General features: G+C 39.3%; 1 protein-coding gene across 4 annotated transcripts in view; it reads right to left on the minus strand.

Annotated features, from left to right (window-relative positions):
* The window catches only part of VSIG4 (V-set and immunoglobulin domain containing 4), a 29,884-nt gene extending 16,352 nt beyond the window's left edge, over positions 1-13,532 (minus strand). For 3 of the 4 annotated variants that reach the window (XR_006213574.1, XM_042975185.1, XM_042975184.1), the window contains exons 1-2: positions 6,891-7,983; positions 5,886-6,167 (exon numbers count right to left, since the gene is read on the minus strand). Coding sequence is in view for 3 of the 4 variants with exons in the window: in XM_042975185.1 (XP_042831119.1) it covers positions 5,886-6,167; positions 6,891-7,389 (781 nt within the window). In the remaining variant the exon portion in view is untranslated. Of the gene's footprint in view, positions 1-5,885; positions 6,168-6,890; positions 7,984-13,065 lie in introns of those variants that run through there. The other variant, XM_007094652.3, reaches the window with a different exon arrangement.
* Between the last annotated feature and the right edge of the window lie 1,502 nt (positions 13,533-15,034).

Raw genomic sequence — 15,034 nt, forward strand, 5'->3', positions numbered from 1 at the left:
GTCTCCAAGTATTTGTTACCTTTCCAAATTTTTTCTTGTAGCTGATTTCAAGTTTCATAACATTATGGTCTGAAAATATGCACGGTATGATCTTGATCTTTTTGTACTTACTTAGGGCTAATATTTTTTTTAATGTATTGTTGGATCCAGTTGGCTAATATCTTGTTGAGGATTTTTGCATCCATATTCAACAGGGAAATTGGTGTATAGTTCTTCTTTTTAGTGGGATCTTTGTGTGGGAGTTGCAGGAGAGAAGCAATAAAGGAAAAGACTTCAAAAGGGAAGGGCTGGAGAAGTTACAAGGCCTTAGGACATGTTTACACAGCTGAATGTGGCTGCAGCTTGTAAGGAACCCTAGAGCCATTAACATTGCCCAGGGCCAGATCCTCCTTCACACCTGACCCTTACTATAGTTGTAGAAACCAGTGAACTCGAAATTCAACCTTGAAAATACTGCTAAGACCATTCATTGTGCAAGCATAGTTTCTTCAACTAATAATGCTGGGACAACCAGAGAATACAATAATGAGATTGGTCCCTCTGTCTCCTGCTATATATAAAAATTACTTCTAAATAGATCAGAGATCTAAACATATGAGATATAACTTTAAAACTCTTAAAAGAAAGCATAGGAGTAAATATCTGTGTCCTTGCGTTGGTAGTGGATCCTTAGATATGACACCAAAAGCATAAGCATCAAAAGAAAAAAAATAATAGGTTAGACTTCATCAAAATTAAAAACTTTTGTGTATCAAAGGACTCTATCAAGAAAGTGAAATTCAACCTATAGAATGACATAAAATATTTGCAAACAATATATCTGAAAATAATCTAGCATTAAGAATATACGAAACAATATTACAACTCAACAATTACAAAGGCAAACAATCAAATTTTGAAATGTGCACAATTACATTTATAAAATTAGACATGGGGATACAATGCACAACATGGGAAATACAGTCAATAATATGTAATAATATATAACAACTTTGTATGGTAAATGATGGTAGCTAGACTATACATGGTGATCACTTCATGTTTATTAATGTTGAATCACCACATTGTACACCTGAAACTAACATACTATTGTATACTTCAATAAACTACACTTCAATAAAAAATAATGTGCAAAATATTTGAATAATCTATCCTCCAAAGAAGGCATACAAAGGGCCAATAAGCACATGAAAAGATAGTCAACATCATTAGTCACTAGGGACATGCAAAGTGTAACAAGGTGATACTACTTCATACCCACTTAATTTGTTATAATTTAATAAATAAAATGCAAAATAAGTTGAAAAATGAGGAGAAATTGCAACCCTCATACACTGCTGATGAGAATGTAAAATAGTACAGCCACTTTGGAAAAGAGTTCAGGAGTTACTAAAAAAGATATGTGTAGAGTGACTATATGACCCAGAAATTCCATTCTTACTCTTATACTTAAGCGAATTGAAATGAAATTCAAATGAAGACATGTACATGATTGTTACTAGTAGCATTATTCATAATAACAAAAAAGTAGAAACAACCCCAGTTCCCATCAATTGACGAGTGAATGATAACGTGTGTTATATCCATGCAATGGAATAATATTTGGCAATAAAAAGAATGAAAATCTAATACATGCTACACCATGGATGAACTTTGAAAATATCATACTAAGTAAAAGAAACCAGACACAAAATGTCACATATTGCATGGTTCAATTAATATGAAATACCCAGAATAGATAAGTATTCTAAGGTAAGTAAGCAGAAAGTAGATTAGTGATTTCTAGGGGTTGGAGGAATGGAGGATGAGAGTGATTGCTTAAAGAACATCGTGGTTCCTTTTGGAGTGTTTAAAATGCTCTTGAATTGGATAATGGTGATGACTGTGCAACTATCTGAACCACTGAATCATATTCATTTAAATGTTGAATTTTATAGTATGCAAAGTATATCTCATTGACAAAAAGATGTCAATGGAGGTGGATAGAATTTCTTTAGACTAAGAAGAAGGAAGAAAATTGCAGGTAGGAAGAACAGCACTTTATGTTACAGATGTGGAAAGATAAGTCTGGATAGGTTGTCTGGGAACAGACTAAGGGAGTTTAGGCTTTGTTTTTTGTAGAAGTGTCCATGTGGAGCAACGGAAAGTTTCTGAGGAAGGAATAAACATTGCCCAATCTAAATTTTGCAAAAATAATTCTGACAACAGTGTGGTGAGGTTTTTGAAGGTGAAGGAGTGGTATATTTTGTCTATTCATTTACAAATATCCATTAAGTGCTTCCTATATGCCAAGTACTTTGCTGGACCCTCATGGATTTTATATCTCATGACATAGAATAGATACTCAATAAATGATGATTTAGTTGATGGTTTGGTGTGAATGGATGGACATAGAGAAGTCATTTAAAAGGCGATTGGAAAAAAAAACTGACACTCTCCTTATTTCCATTCCCCAGAAATTGTTCAAGAAAAAATATGATGAAACTAATGAGGGTATTGGAAAAGAAAAGAGGAGCTTAATAAGAGAGCTGATTCAGTAGTTGAATTCACAGCACTTGGTGATATTGATGATTATTTGAAATGGAAGGGGAGAAGAAAGTTAAAGATGTTGCTGAAGCTTCAAACTAGGTCTTTGACAACATTTATGATCCAAGAGATAAATTAAGGAAAAGCCAGCAGAGGGGTCTTAGAAGGATCAGTAAGATAGCTCTTAGGAGAACCAAGAGAGAATGGTGGTGCTGATAGAATTTGAAAGACCTTTGAGAAGGAAGGAATGTTAACTGTTACACTGATGTTGAAGAGGATGAGTGTGAATGAAAAGGTCTAAAATTTTCATAATTTGGAGGTTAGTGATGACTCAATAGGCGGGTCAGAAAGTTAGATTAGCTGAGGTTAAAAGCACAGATGGAGGGTTTGCTGTGGAGAGAAAGGCATATTTTACTCTGATCCAAGAAGGAATTGGTAGGGAAATGTCAAGACAGAGAGGGTAGTTGAGAGAATTCACATCTGAGAGGGATCTGGGTATTCTCTCATGTTATGAGAGCCGAACTGGAGGCTTAAAATAGAGTAAAAGTGTTCTCAACAGCTGCTATCAGGAATGGGACAAAAATTCACAAGTTGGTAAACAGTATGGGGATAGGCAGTGGATGTCACAGAACATGAAAGTAAACTGATAACTGAGACCAAAGCATCTCTACAGTAAAAATGTAATTAATGTTTATTTATTTTTGACAGAGAGAGAGAGAGAGAGAGAGAGAGCATGAGTGGGGGAGGGGCAGAAGGAGGGGGAGACACAGAATCTGAAGCAGGCTCCAGGCTCTGAGCTGTCAGCACAGAGCCCGACGCGGGGCTCAAGCTCACAGACTGTGAGATCATGACCTGAGCCAAAGTCGCATGCTCAACTGACTGAGCCACCCAGGCGCCCGTCTCTGCATTTTTTTAAAATCAAAGCTTAGCTGTCTGAATGTGAAGAAAGGCATGGCATCCAGAGCTATAACATAAGTGAGGAATGGCATAGAGTGTAATGCAGAGGAATGAGGATTTAGAGCTATGTAGGTCAGAGATAAAATGCAACCAGAATCATGGAACCAGGTTGAGGTGCAGAAAGAAGGTGAAGGCTCACAGAGCAGAGAAGGGTGCAAGACTGAGAGTAACTTCTCTGAGTCTCATTTTCCTTTCTCATCAGTAAAGGACAATGATAAATAGTGCCTAACAATTTTTGTTGCCTGTAAGCATAAACTTTGATAAGGAATGGACAGGTTGATTGGTTGTAAGCAAGGTCCTTCCCAGATGGGCTAGGAACTAACTCACAGAAAAGTGAGAATTTTCAACTATCGCTTTATGAAGTATACTTTCTTGGACTTTCTGGTCATGTTCTGCCCTCTCTGCCTGACCATTTGTCAACTCTCAGAGAACTGGGCCATGTAATTCTCTAAGAGTCAGACTGCCCTTGTTCCCCCAACAACTAACAGACCAAAACATACACACACATACTCATTACAACTCAACTTTGGGAAATAAATTCTTTCAAGAAAACAAAGGAGTCTCAAACCAACATTAATCTCCTAATCCAAATAGTGAGTGAGAGCCAGCTTGCTCATTTTCCTTATACAGAGCTTTCTTCTGAGGATAATAATTTTTAGGTGGCTCAGAGGATAAGTCCCTAAAAGTTAGTTAGTTCCCAACATGTTTTGGGCAATGGCAGCCTTGTTGGAATAAACATCCTCCCTTCCAAGGAGATGTCTTGGAAGGCAACAAGATGCATTTAGACATACCACTGCTGGGATGGCCGTTTAAACCCCAACCTGCAGCCTTTATGTACATAATTTGTTGTGCTCCCAGGATAATTCTGTAAGAAACAGCCAGACCTTGATTTACCAGAGTCAATCAGAGACATCAACCAGAACTTTCATTTGACTTTAGAAGAAGATGGAAGGGGGGTGGTGGTATAAAAAAAAAAAAAACCAGTATGTAGATATCTGGGCTTTATTTCATGAAGCAAAACCAAACACAAACAACAAAATAAAAAAAAATCCTCACTAAACAAAACAAAGAAAAAGAAAAATGTTATAATGGCTAAAATCAAAAAGACAAGAAATAACAAGTGTTGGTGAAGATGTGGAGAAAAAGTACTCTCATACACTGCTGGTGAGAATGTTAACTGGTACAGGCACTGTTAAAAACAGCATGGAGTCTTTTCAAAAATAAATAAATAAATAAAAGTAGAAATACTATATGATCCATTAATTCTGCTATTGGGAATCTACCCAAAGAATATGAAAACACTAATTTGAAAAGATATATATGCACCTCTATGCTTATTGCAGCATTATTTACACTAGCCAAGATATGGAAGCAACATAAGTGTCCATGGATAGACAAATGGATACGGAAAAAGTGGTGTATATATGTACAATGGAATGTTAAATAGCCATAAAAGAGGATACAATCAAGCCATTTGAGACAACATGGATGGACATAGAGGATATTATGGTAAGTGAAATAAGTCAGACTGAGAAAGACAAATACCATATGATTTCACTCATATGGTATCTAAAAATGAATTTAAAAAAGCAGAATTAAATGTATAGACACAGAGAACAAACTGATGGTTGCCAGAGGGTAGGAGTGTGGGAAGATGGGAAAAATGTGTGAAGAGGAATGGGAGATACAGGCTTCCAGTTAGGAAATAAAAGAGGATAAAAGCACAGTAAAAGGAATGTAGTTAATGATATTGTAATAGTGATGTAATAGTAGCTGCACTTGTAGTGAACATAGCATAATGTATAAACATGTCAATTCACTATGTTGTGCACCTGAAATAATGTAACACTGTGTGTCAACTATACAAAAAAAAAAAAAAGAAAGAAAGAAAGAAAATAACAACAACAAAAATAGATTCCAAAGGGTGTCCGGGAGCTAATAAAGATTCAAACATAAGAGACAATTAGATGTAATGGAAAGAGTATGCCATCTTCATGCAAGTTCCAACTTGAACTTTCTATCTGTGAGCTCCTGGGCAAATATATTTCCCTTTCTGATTTTCCATTTCTTCCATAAAATTAGGCTGATGATAGCTATCTCATGAGATAGATGTGGGAATCAATTATAAAATGTCTGTTGAGTTCTTGTGAATTGTGTCTGCAAAATATGAATTACCTAGTGAATGTCACTTTCCCCATTATCCTCTTTGTCTTCTTAACCCACAACATGACAGGCATTGTCTCCAGCCTTGTGATTATCAGTTCAGAATTTTTCTTTCTCTGTGATTGCACAACCCAGGACACCACCCCCCTCCATACACACAAACTGTCTTCTATGGAATAAAGATATCTCCATTACAAGGACTGTAATTGAAAGGATCTCCAAAAGAAAGGATTGCTCACCTTTGACCACAAACTTCACAATGTCACTGCGCTGCTCAGATCCTACCCGGCCCTTGGCAGTACAGAAATAGGAGCCGGAGTCAGCCACCACAGCATGCTTGAAGAGTAAGGTACTCGAGCCTACTACTTTGATGGGTTCTTGAGTGACAGTCTGTTCCTTATACCAAACATAACTGATGGGAGGAGAACCCCAAGCCTGGCATTGAAGACTAATCCTCATTCCCTGGGGTACTGTGAAGCCATAGCCACTGCCAGTCGTCACTGTGGGCTTGGAAACAGAGACTGCAAAAGGGAAGACAAGAGGGGAGGCTCTGAGAAGTTACAAGGATACGTGAAGATAAGGCTGAGTCATGCTTCCTGTGTATAGGAACAAGTATATATCTGCAAAGGGAACTAAAAGGGGCTCTTGACTTGGGAGAGAAGAAAAAAAATCTTTCTTTGGACGATTAGGTACTGTTTTGTGTTATCTGGGGTTGGGGATTATCTGGAATTAAAAATCAACTGATTTTTTTTAAATGTATAGAGATTTTTTTTAGGCATCAGTAGATTGAGTTTTTGGATTATCTGCAATTTTGGATTACCAGGGCAGGCTTTCATAAATTGTCAAGTCAGCAATATTTATCTTGGCTGACCCCAGCATTCCTTTTCTGTCAACCTCTAGTTACTCTCCAATATTATGATTAGAAAGATATACTCATTTTCATGAGTTTTAAGACCCATAACCCAAGGAGGGCAACCAGAGTGTGGATGCTGGAACTTCTGGGAAACTTCAAGGGGTAAATATTTGAAGACGAGGAGCCCTTTTCAACACTTCTTAAATTATACTATAAGAGTGGTGACCCTGATGATCTTATGCCTGTCCACTTCTCTTGATTAGCACATATAACTGAAAAGAGTCTGTATACAAGTAGACAAAATTCCCTGGGTTTATCAAGGTTTTCTAAGATTATAGCCCTTTATTTGGCCTTCATCTATTAGTGCTTTCCTACCCCCACAGTGACTCACCTTTCTGGACGCGGAGCTCAATGATCTTATCTTTCACCACTTGGTTACCATTAGGGGTCTGCCAAGTGACTTCACATGTGTAGTGGCTCCGGTCATCCATCTCCAGGGTATTCAGTTGGAGGGACACATCTCCTGGAACCTTGTGGCTCACTTGTAGGCGGCCTCGGTACTTTGCTTGCTGGATATGGTCTCCAGAGGAATCATGTAGAAATATGGTGACTGGGTCCAAGTCACGTTGTACCAGCCACTTTACCAAGACTTGAGTGTAACCTTGCAGAGGACCATAGGTGCATGGAATATTTACATCCCCTTTCCAAGGCCCTGTCACACTCTCAGGTGCTTCCAGGATGGGATGGCCTGAAGAGGAGAAACAGAGGAAGAAAGCAGACATAGATAGCCCACCCATCTGGAAGCTAGGATAGAAGTGGCAGATCTCAAGAGGCTTCTGAGAAACACCTCTCAAATTTCCTTCCATAATACTTTCAGATTGATGTGTCATTTTGTTCCCTGCCAGCCTTCCTATCAATCAGAACCTGTTCTCAGAAGGAAAGCTCTTAACACGTTAGCTTTTTTCAGTTTCAAGTCCTTTTCTTGTCACTACCTTGCTGTGAGATGACTCTGGGTAAGTCAATTTTCACCATGAGGACCCGTTTTCTTATCTATAATGTAGGGAGTTTGAATGGAATGATCTCTAAGGATTCTTCAAACTGTGAAATTCTGTAAGTCTATTAAAAAAAGCTTCTTTCAACATTTTCCAAAAGAAGTGTAGGAGCAAATGCTAAATAGCTGTGTTTGGGATATTTTATTATGTAATTATGTACCTGGAGAAATATGGGGGCTTCAGGGCTAAGAAAGAAAGGGCCATATTCCCTGCTTACTCCCCATTGCTCCACAGAAGGGCTCAGTTTTTGGGTCCCCATCCCTAAGCTCTTCTCTAGAAGGGAGGAAGGTTGCTGAAAAGGGCAACTCTGAGGGTGGAAACATGTGTGAAATGTACTCCTGTTTAATAAATTCATTAGTTATTGTTAACTTTGAAACTTGCTGTTAAAAGCCTGACTTTTTTCCTGATTTCTTTTTCTTTATTTTTGCTTTCTCTTAGGTTTCACCAAAGGTACATTGGAAAATCCCATCCCAAGGGGTAATGGAGAGGAAAATGTCTGGAGAAGAAAAGGATATGAATAAGATCCTAGAGCTGGCTATGGTAAGGATGGTAGTAGGAACAAAAGGAGATTGATCCTTGGAATGCTGGGGAAGGAAACATGGGGAAGGTGAGTTGGGGGTATTGAGAGACCCATCACCTCCCTTTAGAAATTTCCATTCATAAAGTTGTATTTTGAAGACTTTGTGTTTTACTTAAATCTGACCAAGAGTGAGGGATTGAATTTAGACAATTTATTTATGTCTGTACTAGAAGAATGAGCTTGAAACTGTGAGATGTAACTGAATAAAAGCCTTTTATGTAGCTCAGATTCCCAGGCTTCAGTCAAAGAGATGGAATACAGGATGGGGGCATCCTCCCAGAATTTATTGCCAAGTACCAGGGCTTCTATCAGTGGGGAGACTAAAGTCAAGTCTCTAGTCTGTGCCTTCAGCAGAAATTCTTAGAGCATAACTAGCATATTTTGGACAAGATAAAAGCCTTGAGTAGAAAAGAATAAACAAACATGAGTCCATGTTGTTAAATCCACCACATATTCTCTGGAGGGTTTCAGATTGTGCAGGAAGCAGAACTCAAACCCATGAATGGGAGCATAATAGGGGTGGATTTTGGTTTGCCCTAAAAATGAACTTTATAATTATCCATATCTGTTTATTGATGGACTAAGTTGTCAGGGGGAAATTCTGAGCTTTGTTTATGTCTTGGACAGTATTACTCTTTAAGGTACCTTCCAATCCTAGATGGTTCAATACTAATTGTAATGGAAATGGAAGTTAAATAATTACATTTTCTAGCTGGTGGTGAACTATCACCAGGCGGTGGTGAGTTTCACTGTGCTATTGTTAGCGTAGGCCTCCATATGCATGCAAATACAGCTTATCATCATCATGAACACACACGTGTCACTTGCAAACACACATATGGGGCCTTAAGTCCCATGAAAACCATCTGAGTCTCTCAGTTTAATGTGCTCTTTCCCAATAATCTTCCAGCTCTCCCAAATCTGTCTCCCCTCTTCTGAAAAGCATTCTCACACTTTTCTCCTGGACAACAAAGCAGCATTCTGCTGTGAGGACATTTGGAACAGCTGAACATGCCTTTGTCTATATGTATGTATGCCTTCCCTCTTGGGGGACTTTAGGGAACTGCAAGGCCTGGCTTACATTACCATTTCTGGGAACTTCCTGGGGAATCTCACAGAGCCCACTGTGGTCTATCAAGAATATGAATAGCCAATCTCAATTTCTCAATCTTGAAAGTCACTTCTAAAAGTAGATTGGGCTTGGGGCACCTGGGAGGCTCAGTCAGTTAAGCGTCTGACTCTTGATCTCAGCTCAGGTTTTGATCTCAGGGTTATGAGTTCAAGTCGTGTGTTGGGCTCCACGCTGGGCATGAAGCCTACTTGAAAAAAAGAAGACAAAGGAGGAAAAGAAAAGAAAAGAAAAGAAAAAGAAAAAAAAAGAATTGGTTGGTCTTTACTTCCACATTCCAGAATAAGGGCATGGGACAGAGTTAGAAACAATAGTTCTAAGAATTACATATTTTTTCCCCTTTTACTTTTTTCTTCCCCTCTCCTTTCTTCTTTACTACCTTCAACCCGTCCTTCCATCTGGTTTCTATTCTTCTTCCTTCTTTTTCTTGTTTTCCCTCTTCCTCCTGCTTCATTAGTAGCACAGAGACAGAGTGTATGGTAGGCATAGAGCATCACACACACAAAAAATACATTGTACATTATGTATTCTGATCTCCAAAGTGAAGGTAACCTCAATAGAATTGACTTTCACCTGCCAGCTTTCCTTGTGATTCTCAGAGAGCCTAGAGAAACACTGAATAGAAGCACCTAATGAGATCAGGAGAATAATGAATAACAGCATGATGTAGTAAGAAGAACAACACCAATCGAAGTCCAAGGTCTATCATAACATGTGACCTGTGTCACCATGTCTCTGTGTGACCTGGAGTAAATTTCTAAACCTGTCTGAGATTCAGGTCATTATCAATAAAATGGAGACAACAATAAACCTTCCATTCAGGGCTATTTGAAGATCAAATGAGCTTTTAGGTGTGAAAGCACCTAACATAATGGATGGCATTCAGTAGGTGGTAGATAATTGCCAGTCCTGTCTCATGCCTCAAGAGAAACTTTTCATATTTGTTTTGATTCCTCTTATCTTGCAGAAGTCCTCTATATGTCTTCTCCAGAGGAAAGATTAATTAGATTATATCATTTTCAGTTTTAATGATGACCTGAAGGAGGAGTTAGCACATGAGAAGGTAAGCGGCTGCCCTCACCAACCTGGGGAAGCCTACCAAGTTATGAGCAGGAAATAGGCCATCTATGGATTGTAAGGAGCCAGAAAGGATAAAGTAGCCTGTATAAATATCAACAGGACTTGTTTGGAAGCCAATGTGAAATGTTGATCAAATTAAGCAATATAGATGACTTTCCTGGAAGACTGGGTAGGGAAAATCTATTTCAGGAAACTCTCACCTCCTGGGGGAATGCTCTGCCTTTTATGGATCCGTGAAAACCACCAAATGGCAAAGCACTCGCTTTGACAGGGATTGAGGTACCAGGAAGTATAGAATTTGAGACTTTTAGAATGGCATAGCTGCAAGAGCTTTTGGTTGCATTTCCTCATGGTACATGTAGGAAAGCCAAGAGAAAGAAAGATGCTTATCTAAAAGTTACACAGAAAGCAGGGGCTGAACTGGGCCTAGGGATTTAAGAAGAAAGGCTTTCCGATGCTACACTGCCTTCTTACCTTATTAAACCACTAGCCACAACTGAAATTAGTAACCCTTACTTGACATGGTTTAAAGTTGCTTGATTTGACTTGCTGAAAAAAAAAATTCCATCTGCTGGCTATTTTCTGAAAAGTGTTTCCCAGGCCTTCAGAGTCTTACTCTGTTTTCTCAGGGAAAAACTGAATTTTCTCTAAATATTATCCCTCTACAGGAGAAAGACCTGGGCTAGGCATTGACTCAAGGGGCTTTGTTGAAAAGAGTTTAATTTGAGAAACAGGGGACAATACTTGTTCTAGGAACTGGACTTAGAAAAGCAAAATGCAGGGCCTGTATAATAGTCCTAAATAAAGGAAAAGCTTAGTTTTCTGGGCAAGAGTTCCTTTATAGGGCCAATGTTAGGTCCTTTTTTAAATCTTCCTCCTCTCACCATCACACAGAGAGTGGGATCTTCCCATAACCCCACACCCCCATGTGTGGCCTCTCTCCCTCTCTTGGGTTGTCTCCTGGCTTAGATAATAGCTGTTAATAAAATGTTTATAATGTTTATAAAGTGAAAATATTTATTATTATTATTATTATTATTATCATTATTATTATTATTTCAACATGTGTCTTTGACCCAGCAGCTGATTCTGGCCCCTAGAGGCCCTATAAGGCCAGCCAAACTGATATAATCACTGTACAGTAGGCTGGAGACACTGAGATCCAGGGAGAGGGAAGGTGTTATTGGCCATTCAGTATGTCCTGAGATCTAGATCTATAGTGTTAAACACTCCACACAAAAGAAAGTTCTGCTTCCATGTCTAGAGGACCTCACAGGCAGAAGAAGGAACAATATACATGAGAGTACTCACGTGAACAGACACAACTTAACTTTAACATGTACAGAATGTTACCCTGAGCCCAAGTCCTGCTTCTGTAAGTCTTTGCTAAAAACAACAGATTTGGAGAAGGTAGAAAGGTGTACTCTAAAACCTGGCAGATGATGAAATATTGCCATTTTTAAAAAGCACTATTATTTAGGAAAATTAACTCTGCCACTAATGCTTTGTGGCCTGGAGCACATTCTTGTCCTCTCAGGTAACTCGATTTAGTATCTCTTTTAGCTTTGAGGCTCTAGATTCCGATGGGTCACAAAGGCCCAGGATAGATTAGCATAATTTGAGTCTGTTATGAAAAACTGAGTTCTTCCTGACCACAAAGGGACACCAACCTAACATCCATCCATCCTCTCCCTCTAAAGATATGGAACAAGCAGAGATGCAGCAAGAACCGATTTGCCCTATCTTGGGTTTCACTTATCTATTACTCATGCTTAGTTACCTAAAAGTCTGTCTCAATTCTCAGGGATATAAATGAGAATGGGGGAATACCCAAGGAAATAATGCTTCTATGGGATAGCCAGACTTCTTTTAGGATATATACCCAGCATTAATTTCCCCCAAGTAGCCTGGACAAACTGGGCCATATTCACAGGGAAAGGAGCTACCGCAAGAGGTGGTAAGAAACCACCAAGTCCTATGAATAGCAATTGAAGAAGCTAGGGCTTGTTTATTTTGGAGAAGAGATAAATCAAAGGGACATGGTGTCTGTCCTCAGAACTCTAAAGGGCTGTCACAACATCAAGGGAGTAGATATGTTCTTTGTGTCTCCAAGAAATAGAGCTGGGGCTTTAGGATGGAAGTCACAAGGAAGTGGATTTAGTTCAACACAAGGAAGAACTTCTAACATTTGGAACTACTCTTGCACAGACTAGATAGTCTGGGGAAGTGGTAAACTCTCAATGTCTGGAATTATGTAAACAGATATTTTGAGCACTTGTTCATAACTATGAAAAATGGGTCTAGATTACTTTTAAGATCCTATATAACTCTTGGACAACATTCCTTCCTTGAAGCTTATATATCTTAACAGGGATCAAGACCTAGAAATAGAGGAGTTAAGGTATAATGGCAGAATTTCAGGTGAAAGAAGATGGAGGAAGGATTTGGGTGGCATTGGGCACCTTCTTAATGTCCCTGAGATATGACAAGTACTAGAAAATCATGTGGATATTTTCGAGAGGATCCTTTTTAATTTCTACCCAAACTTACCTTCTAGCTTCTTCAGTAGTCTTCAGCTGCCCCAAACTGAGAGAGTCTGTAGCACTGTTTGAGAATACTCACCTATTCAGCAGGAATAGGCTTTCCTCAGTAGCCATTCAATCCCCACACCCCAGCCTTTTGCCTGTGACAGCAGTAGCGGCCAGATAGCAATTTCCTTCCTTACCATAGGTGACCATTGTTAGGTGGCCCAGGAGCAGGAGGTCCAGTAAGAGCCTCATCACAGCTTTAGACAGTTTTTTCCTTTATTCCAGCCTCCTGCTGTCAAAGGCTTGAACTTATGATGGCTGTCAGCTTCTGTGCCTGCTTACTTCCCTTCCTTCTCTATATCTCTCACTTGGACTCCCAGTCTCATCTCACATTCTCCTTCCTTCCCTATTTCAGCACAAGTCATGTGAGTACTCCCTCCCTCCCCTGCCTGGTATTGGAGGTTCAGGGTGAGTGAAGCAATTCCTCCCCCTGTTAGGGTATTGATTTGACTTTCCCTGGAGCCAATAAGGCTTTCTGGTCTTTGATCTCCCAGGATGTATTTATTTTGTGTTTCTTCCACAAGACTCTGAGGCTGGGGATGACCTTTGGGTATGAGTTTTCTCCCTCTACTATAGAGATATTTTCCTTTCTGGTAGGCCCAGGGAGGAGAGATCAACATTACTGGCCTATGCAATATTTAGCAGTCATACCTTTAACTCCTGCCTGATACGCCTGTGCAAACGAACAGAGTTTTGGCAGTGGGTGCCTGTGGGCTTCAGAGTACAAGAGATTAAATGTATGAAAGAGATTTCTGTAAATCAAAACGTAAGTAATTGGCAAGCCCATGGATAAAGTCGTTATGGGGATATATATCCCTATGTCTCACATTTGGGAAGCTTTTTGAATCACTTCCTCCAATAGCTCCACTTCTTTGGTGGTAAATATTCCCATAAGTGCTCATTAGGGTTTGTTTGTTTGCTTCTTTGTTTATTTATTTATTTATTTAAGGGAAAGTTAAGTTTAACATCCAGTGTACTTGTCCATTGACCTGTAGTGGTATGCTCTATTAGGTTGAACTTTTCAATAATTTTCAATTGCTATATGTCTATGACTAGCAAGAGAGAGAGAGGAATTAAGCTTCCAAGCTTAACTGCTTCTCTTCATAGACCCCAGAGCAGCTGTAAGTTCACCAGCAGTCTACCCTTAGGTTTGGCACTGCTCATAGTCTACCAAGCTTTGAAAATATAAACACCTTCAAAAGGAGAAACATATCCAATAAATTCATACCAAAATATAAATAAAGTCTAACCTCGGCCTTTGCTTTTATGGTTTTTGTTTTTGTTTTTGATTGGAAGAATAAGAGAGGCCTTGATCAGAGAAGGGGTGAACTTTGTAGAAATGGTAAGACCCCAAGGACAGACATTATCTCCTATACATGATTGCCAAGGGGTAGTTATATACAGGTGATTTGGGACTTGACAAAGGCTAAGAGGAGACTCCAGCATTTCTTGAGTCTAATATTATTATTTCATGGAATTCTGTCAAGCACCTCTGCCTCCCAGATTCACTCCCTCTTGTATGGTTGTCCTTTGATTTTTGGTTCAGTCCACCTCATTTGAACTTCCAGTCATTGATTTCCATTGGGTCCTCACACAACGAACCCTGAATTTTGGAGATCCCTCCTTTTGTATTTTAGAACTAATACCCTACCACCACTACCAACACACACACACACACACACACACACACACACACACACACACTTCTCCTTTACAGTCTTTCCTGATGAAGAGCCTACCAAAAATCCAAAAATCCATGTCCCATTGAAATGGTGTTAATTTGTCTGGCCTGGTGACTGTTTTTATTTTATGTTTATTTATTTATTTTAGAGAGAGAGAGACAGAGACAGAGAGAGAGAACTGGGGAGGGGCAGAGAGATAGAGGGAGAGAGAGAATCCCAAGCGGGCTGTCACCACAGAGCCTGATATGAGGCTCAATCCCACGACCATGGGATCATGACCTGAACTGAAATCAAGGTTTGGATACTTAACCAACTGAGCCACACAGGGTCCCTGGTAAGTGTATTTTTGAACTGCCTCTTGCCTCTTCTCAGGAGTTTATAGATGTGAAGATAAAGAAATTTCCTGGGAAACATGCACAGCCTT

This window comes from Panthera tigris, chromosome X, assembly GCF_018350195.1.
Source record: "Panthera tigris isolate Pti1 chromosome X, P.tigris_Pti1_mat1.1, whole genome shotgun sequence".
In the NCBI taxonomy this organism is placed as follows: Eukaryota; Metazoa; Chordata; class Mammalia; order Carnivora; family Felidae; genus Panthera; species Panthera tigris.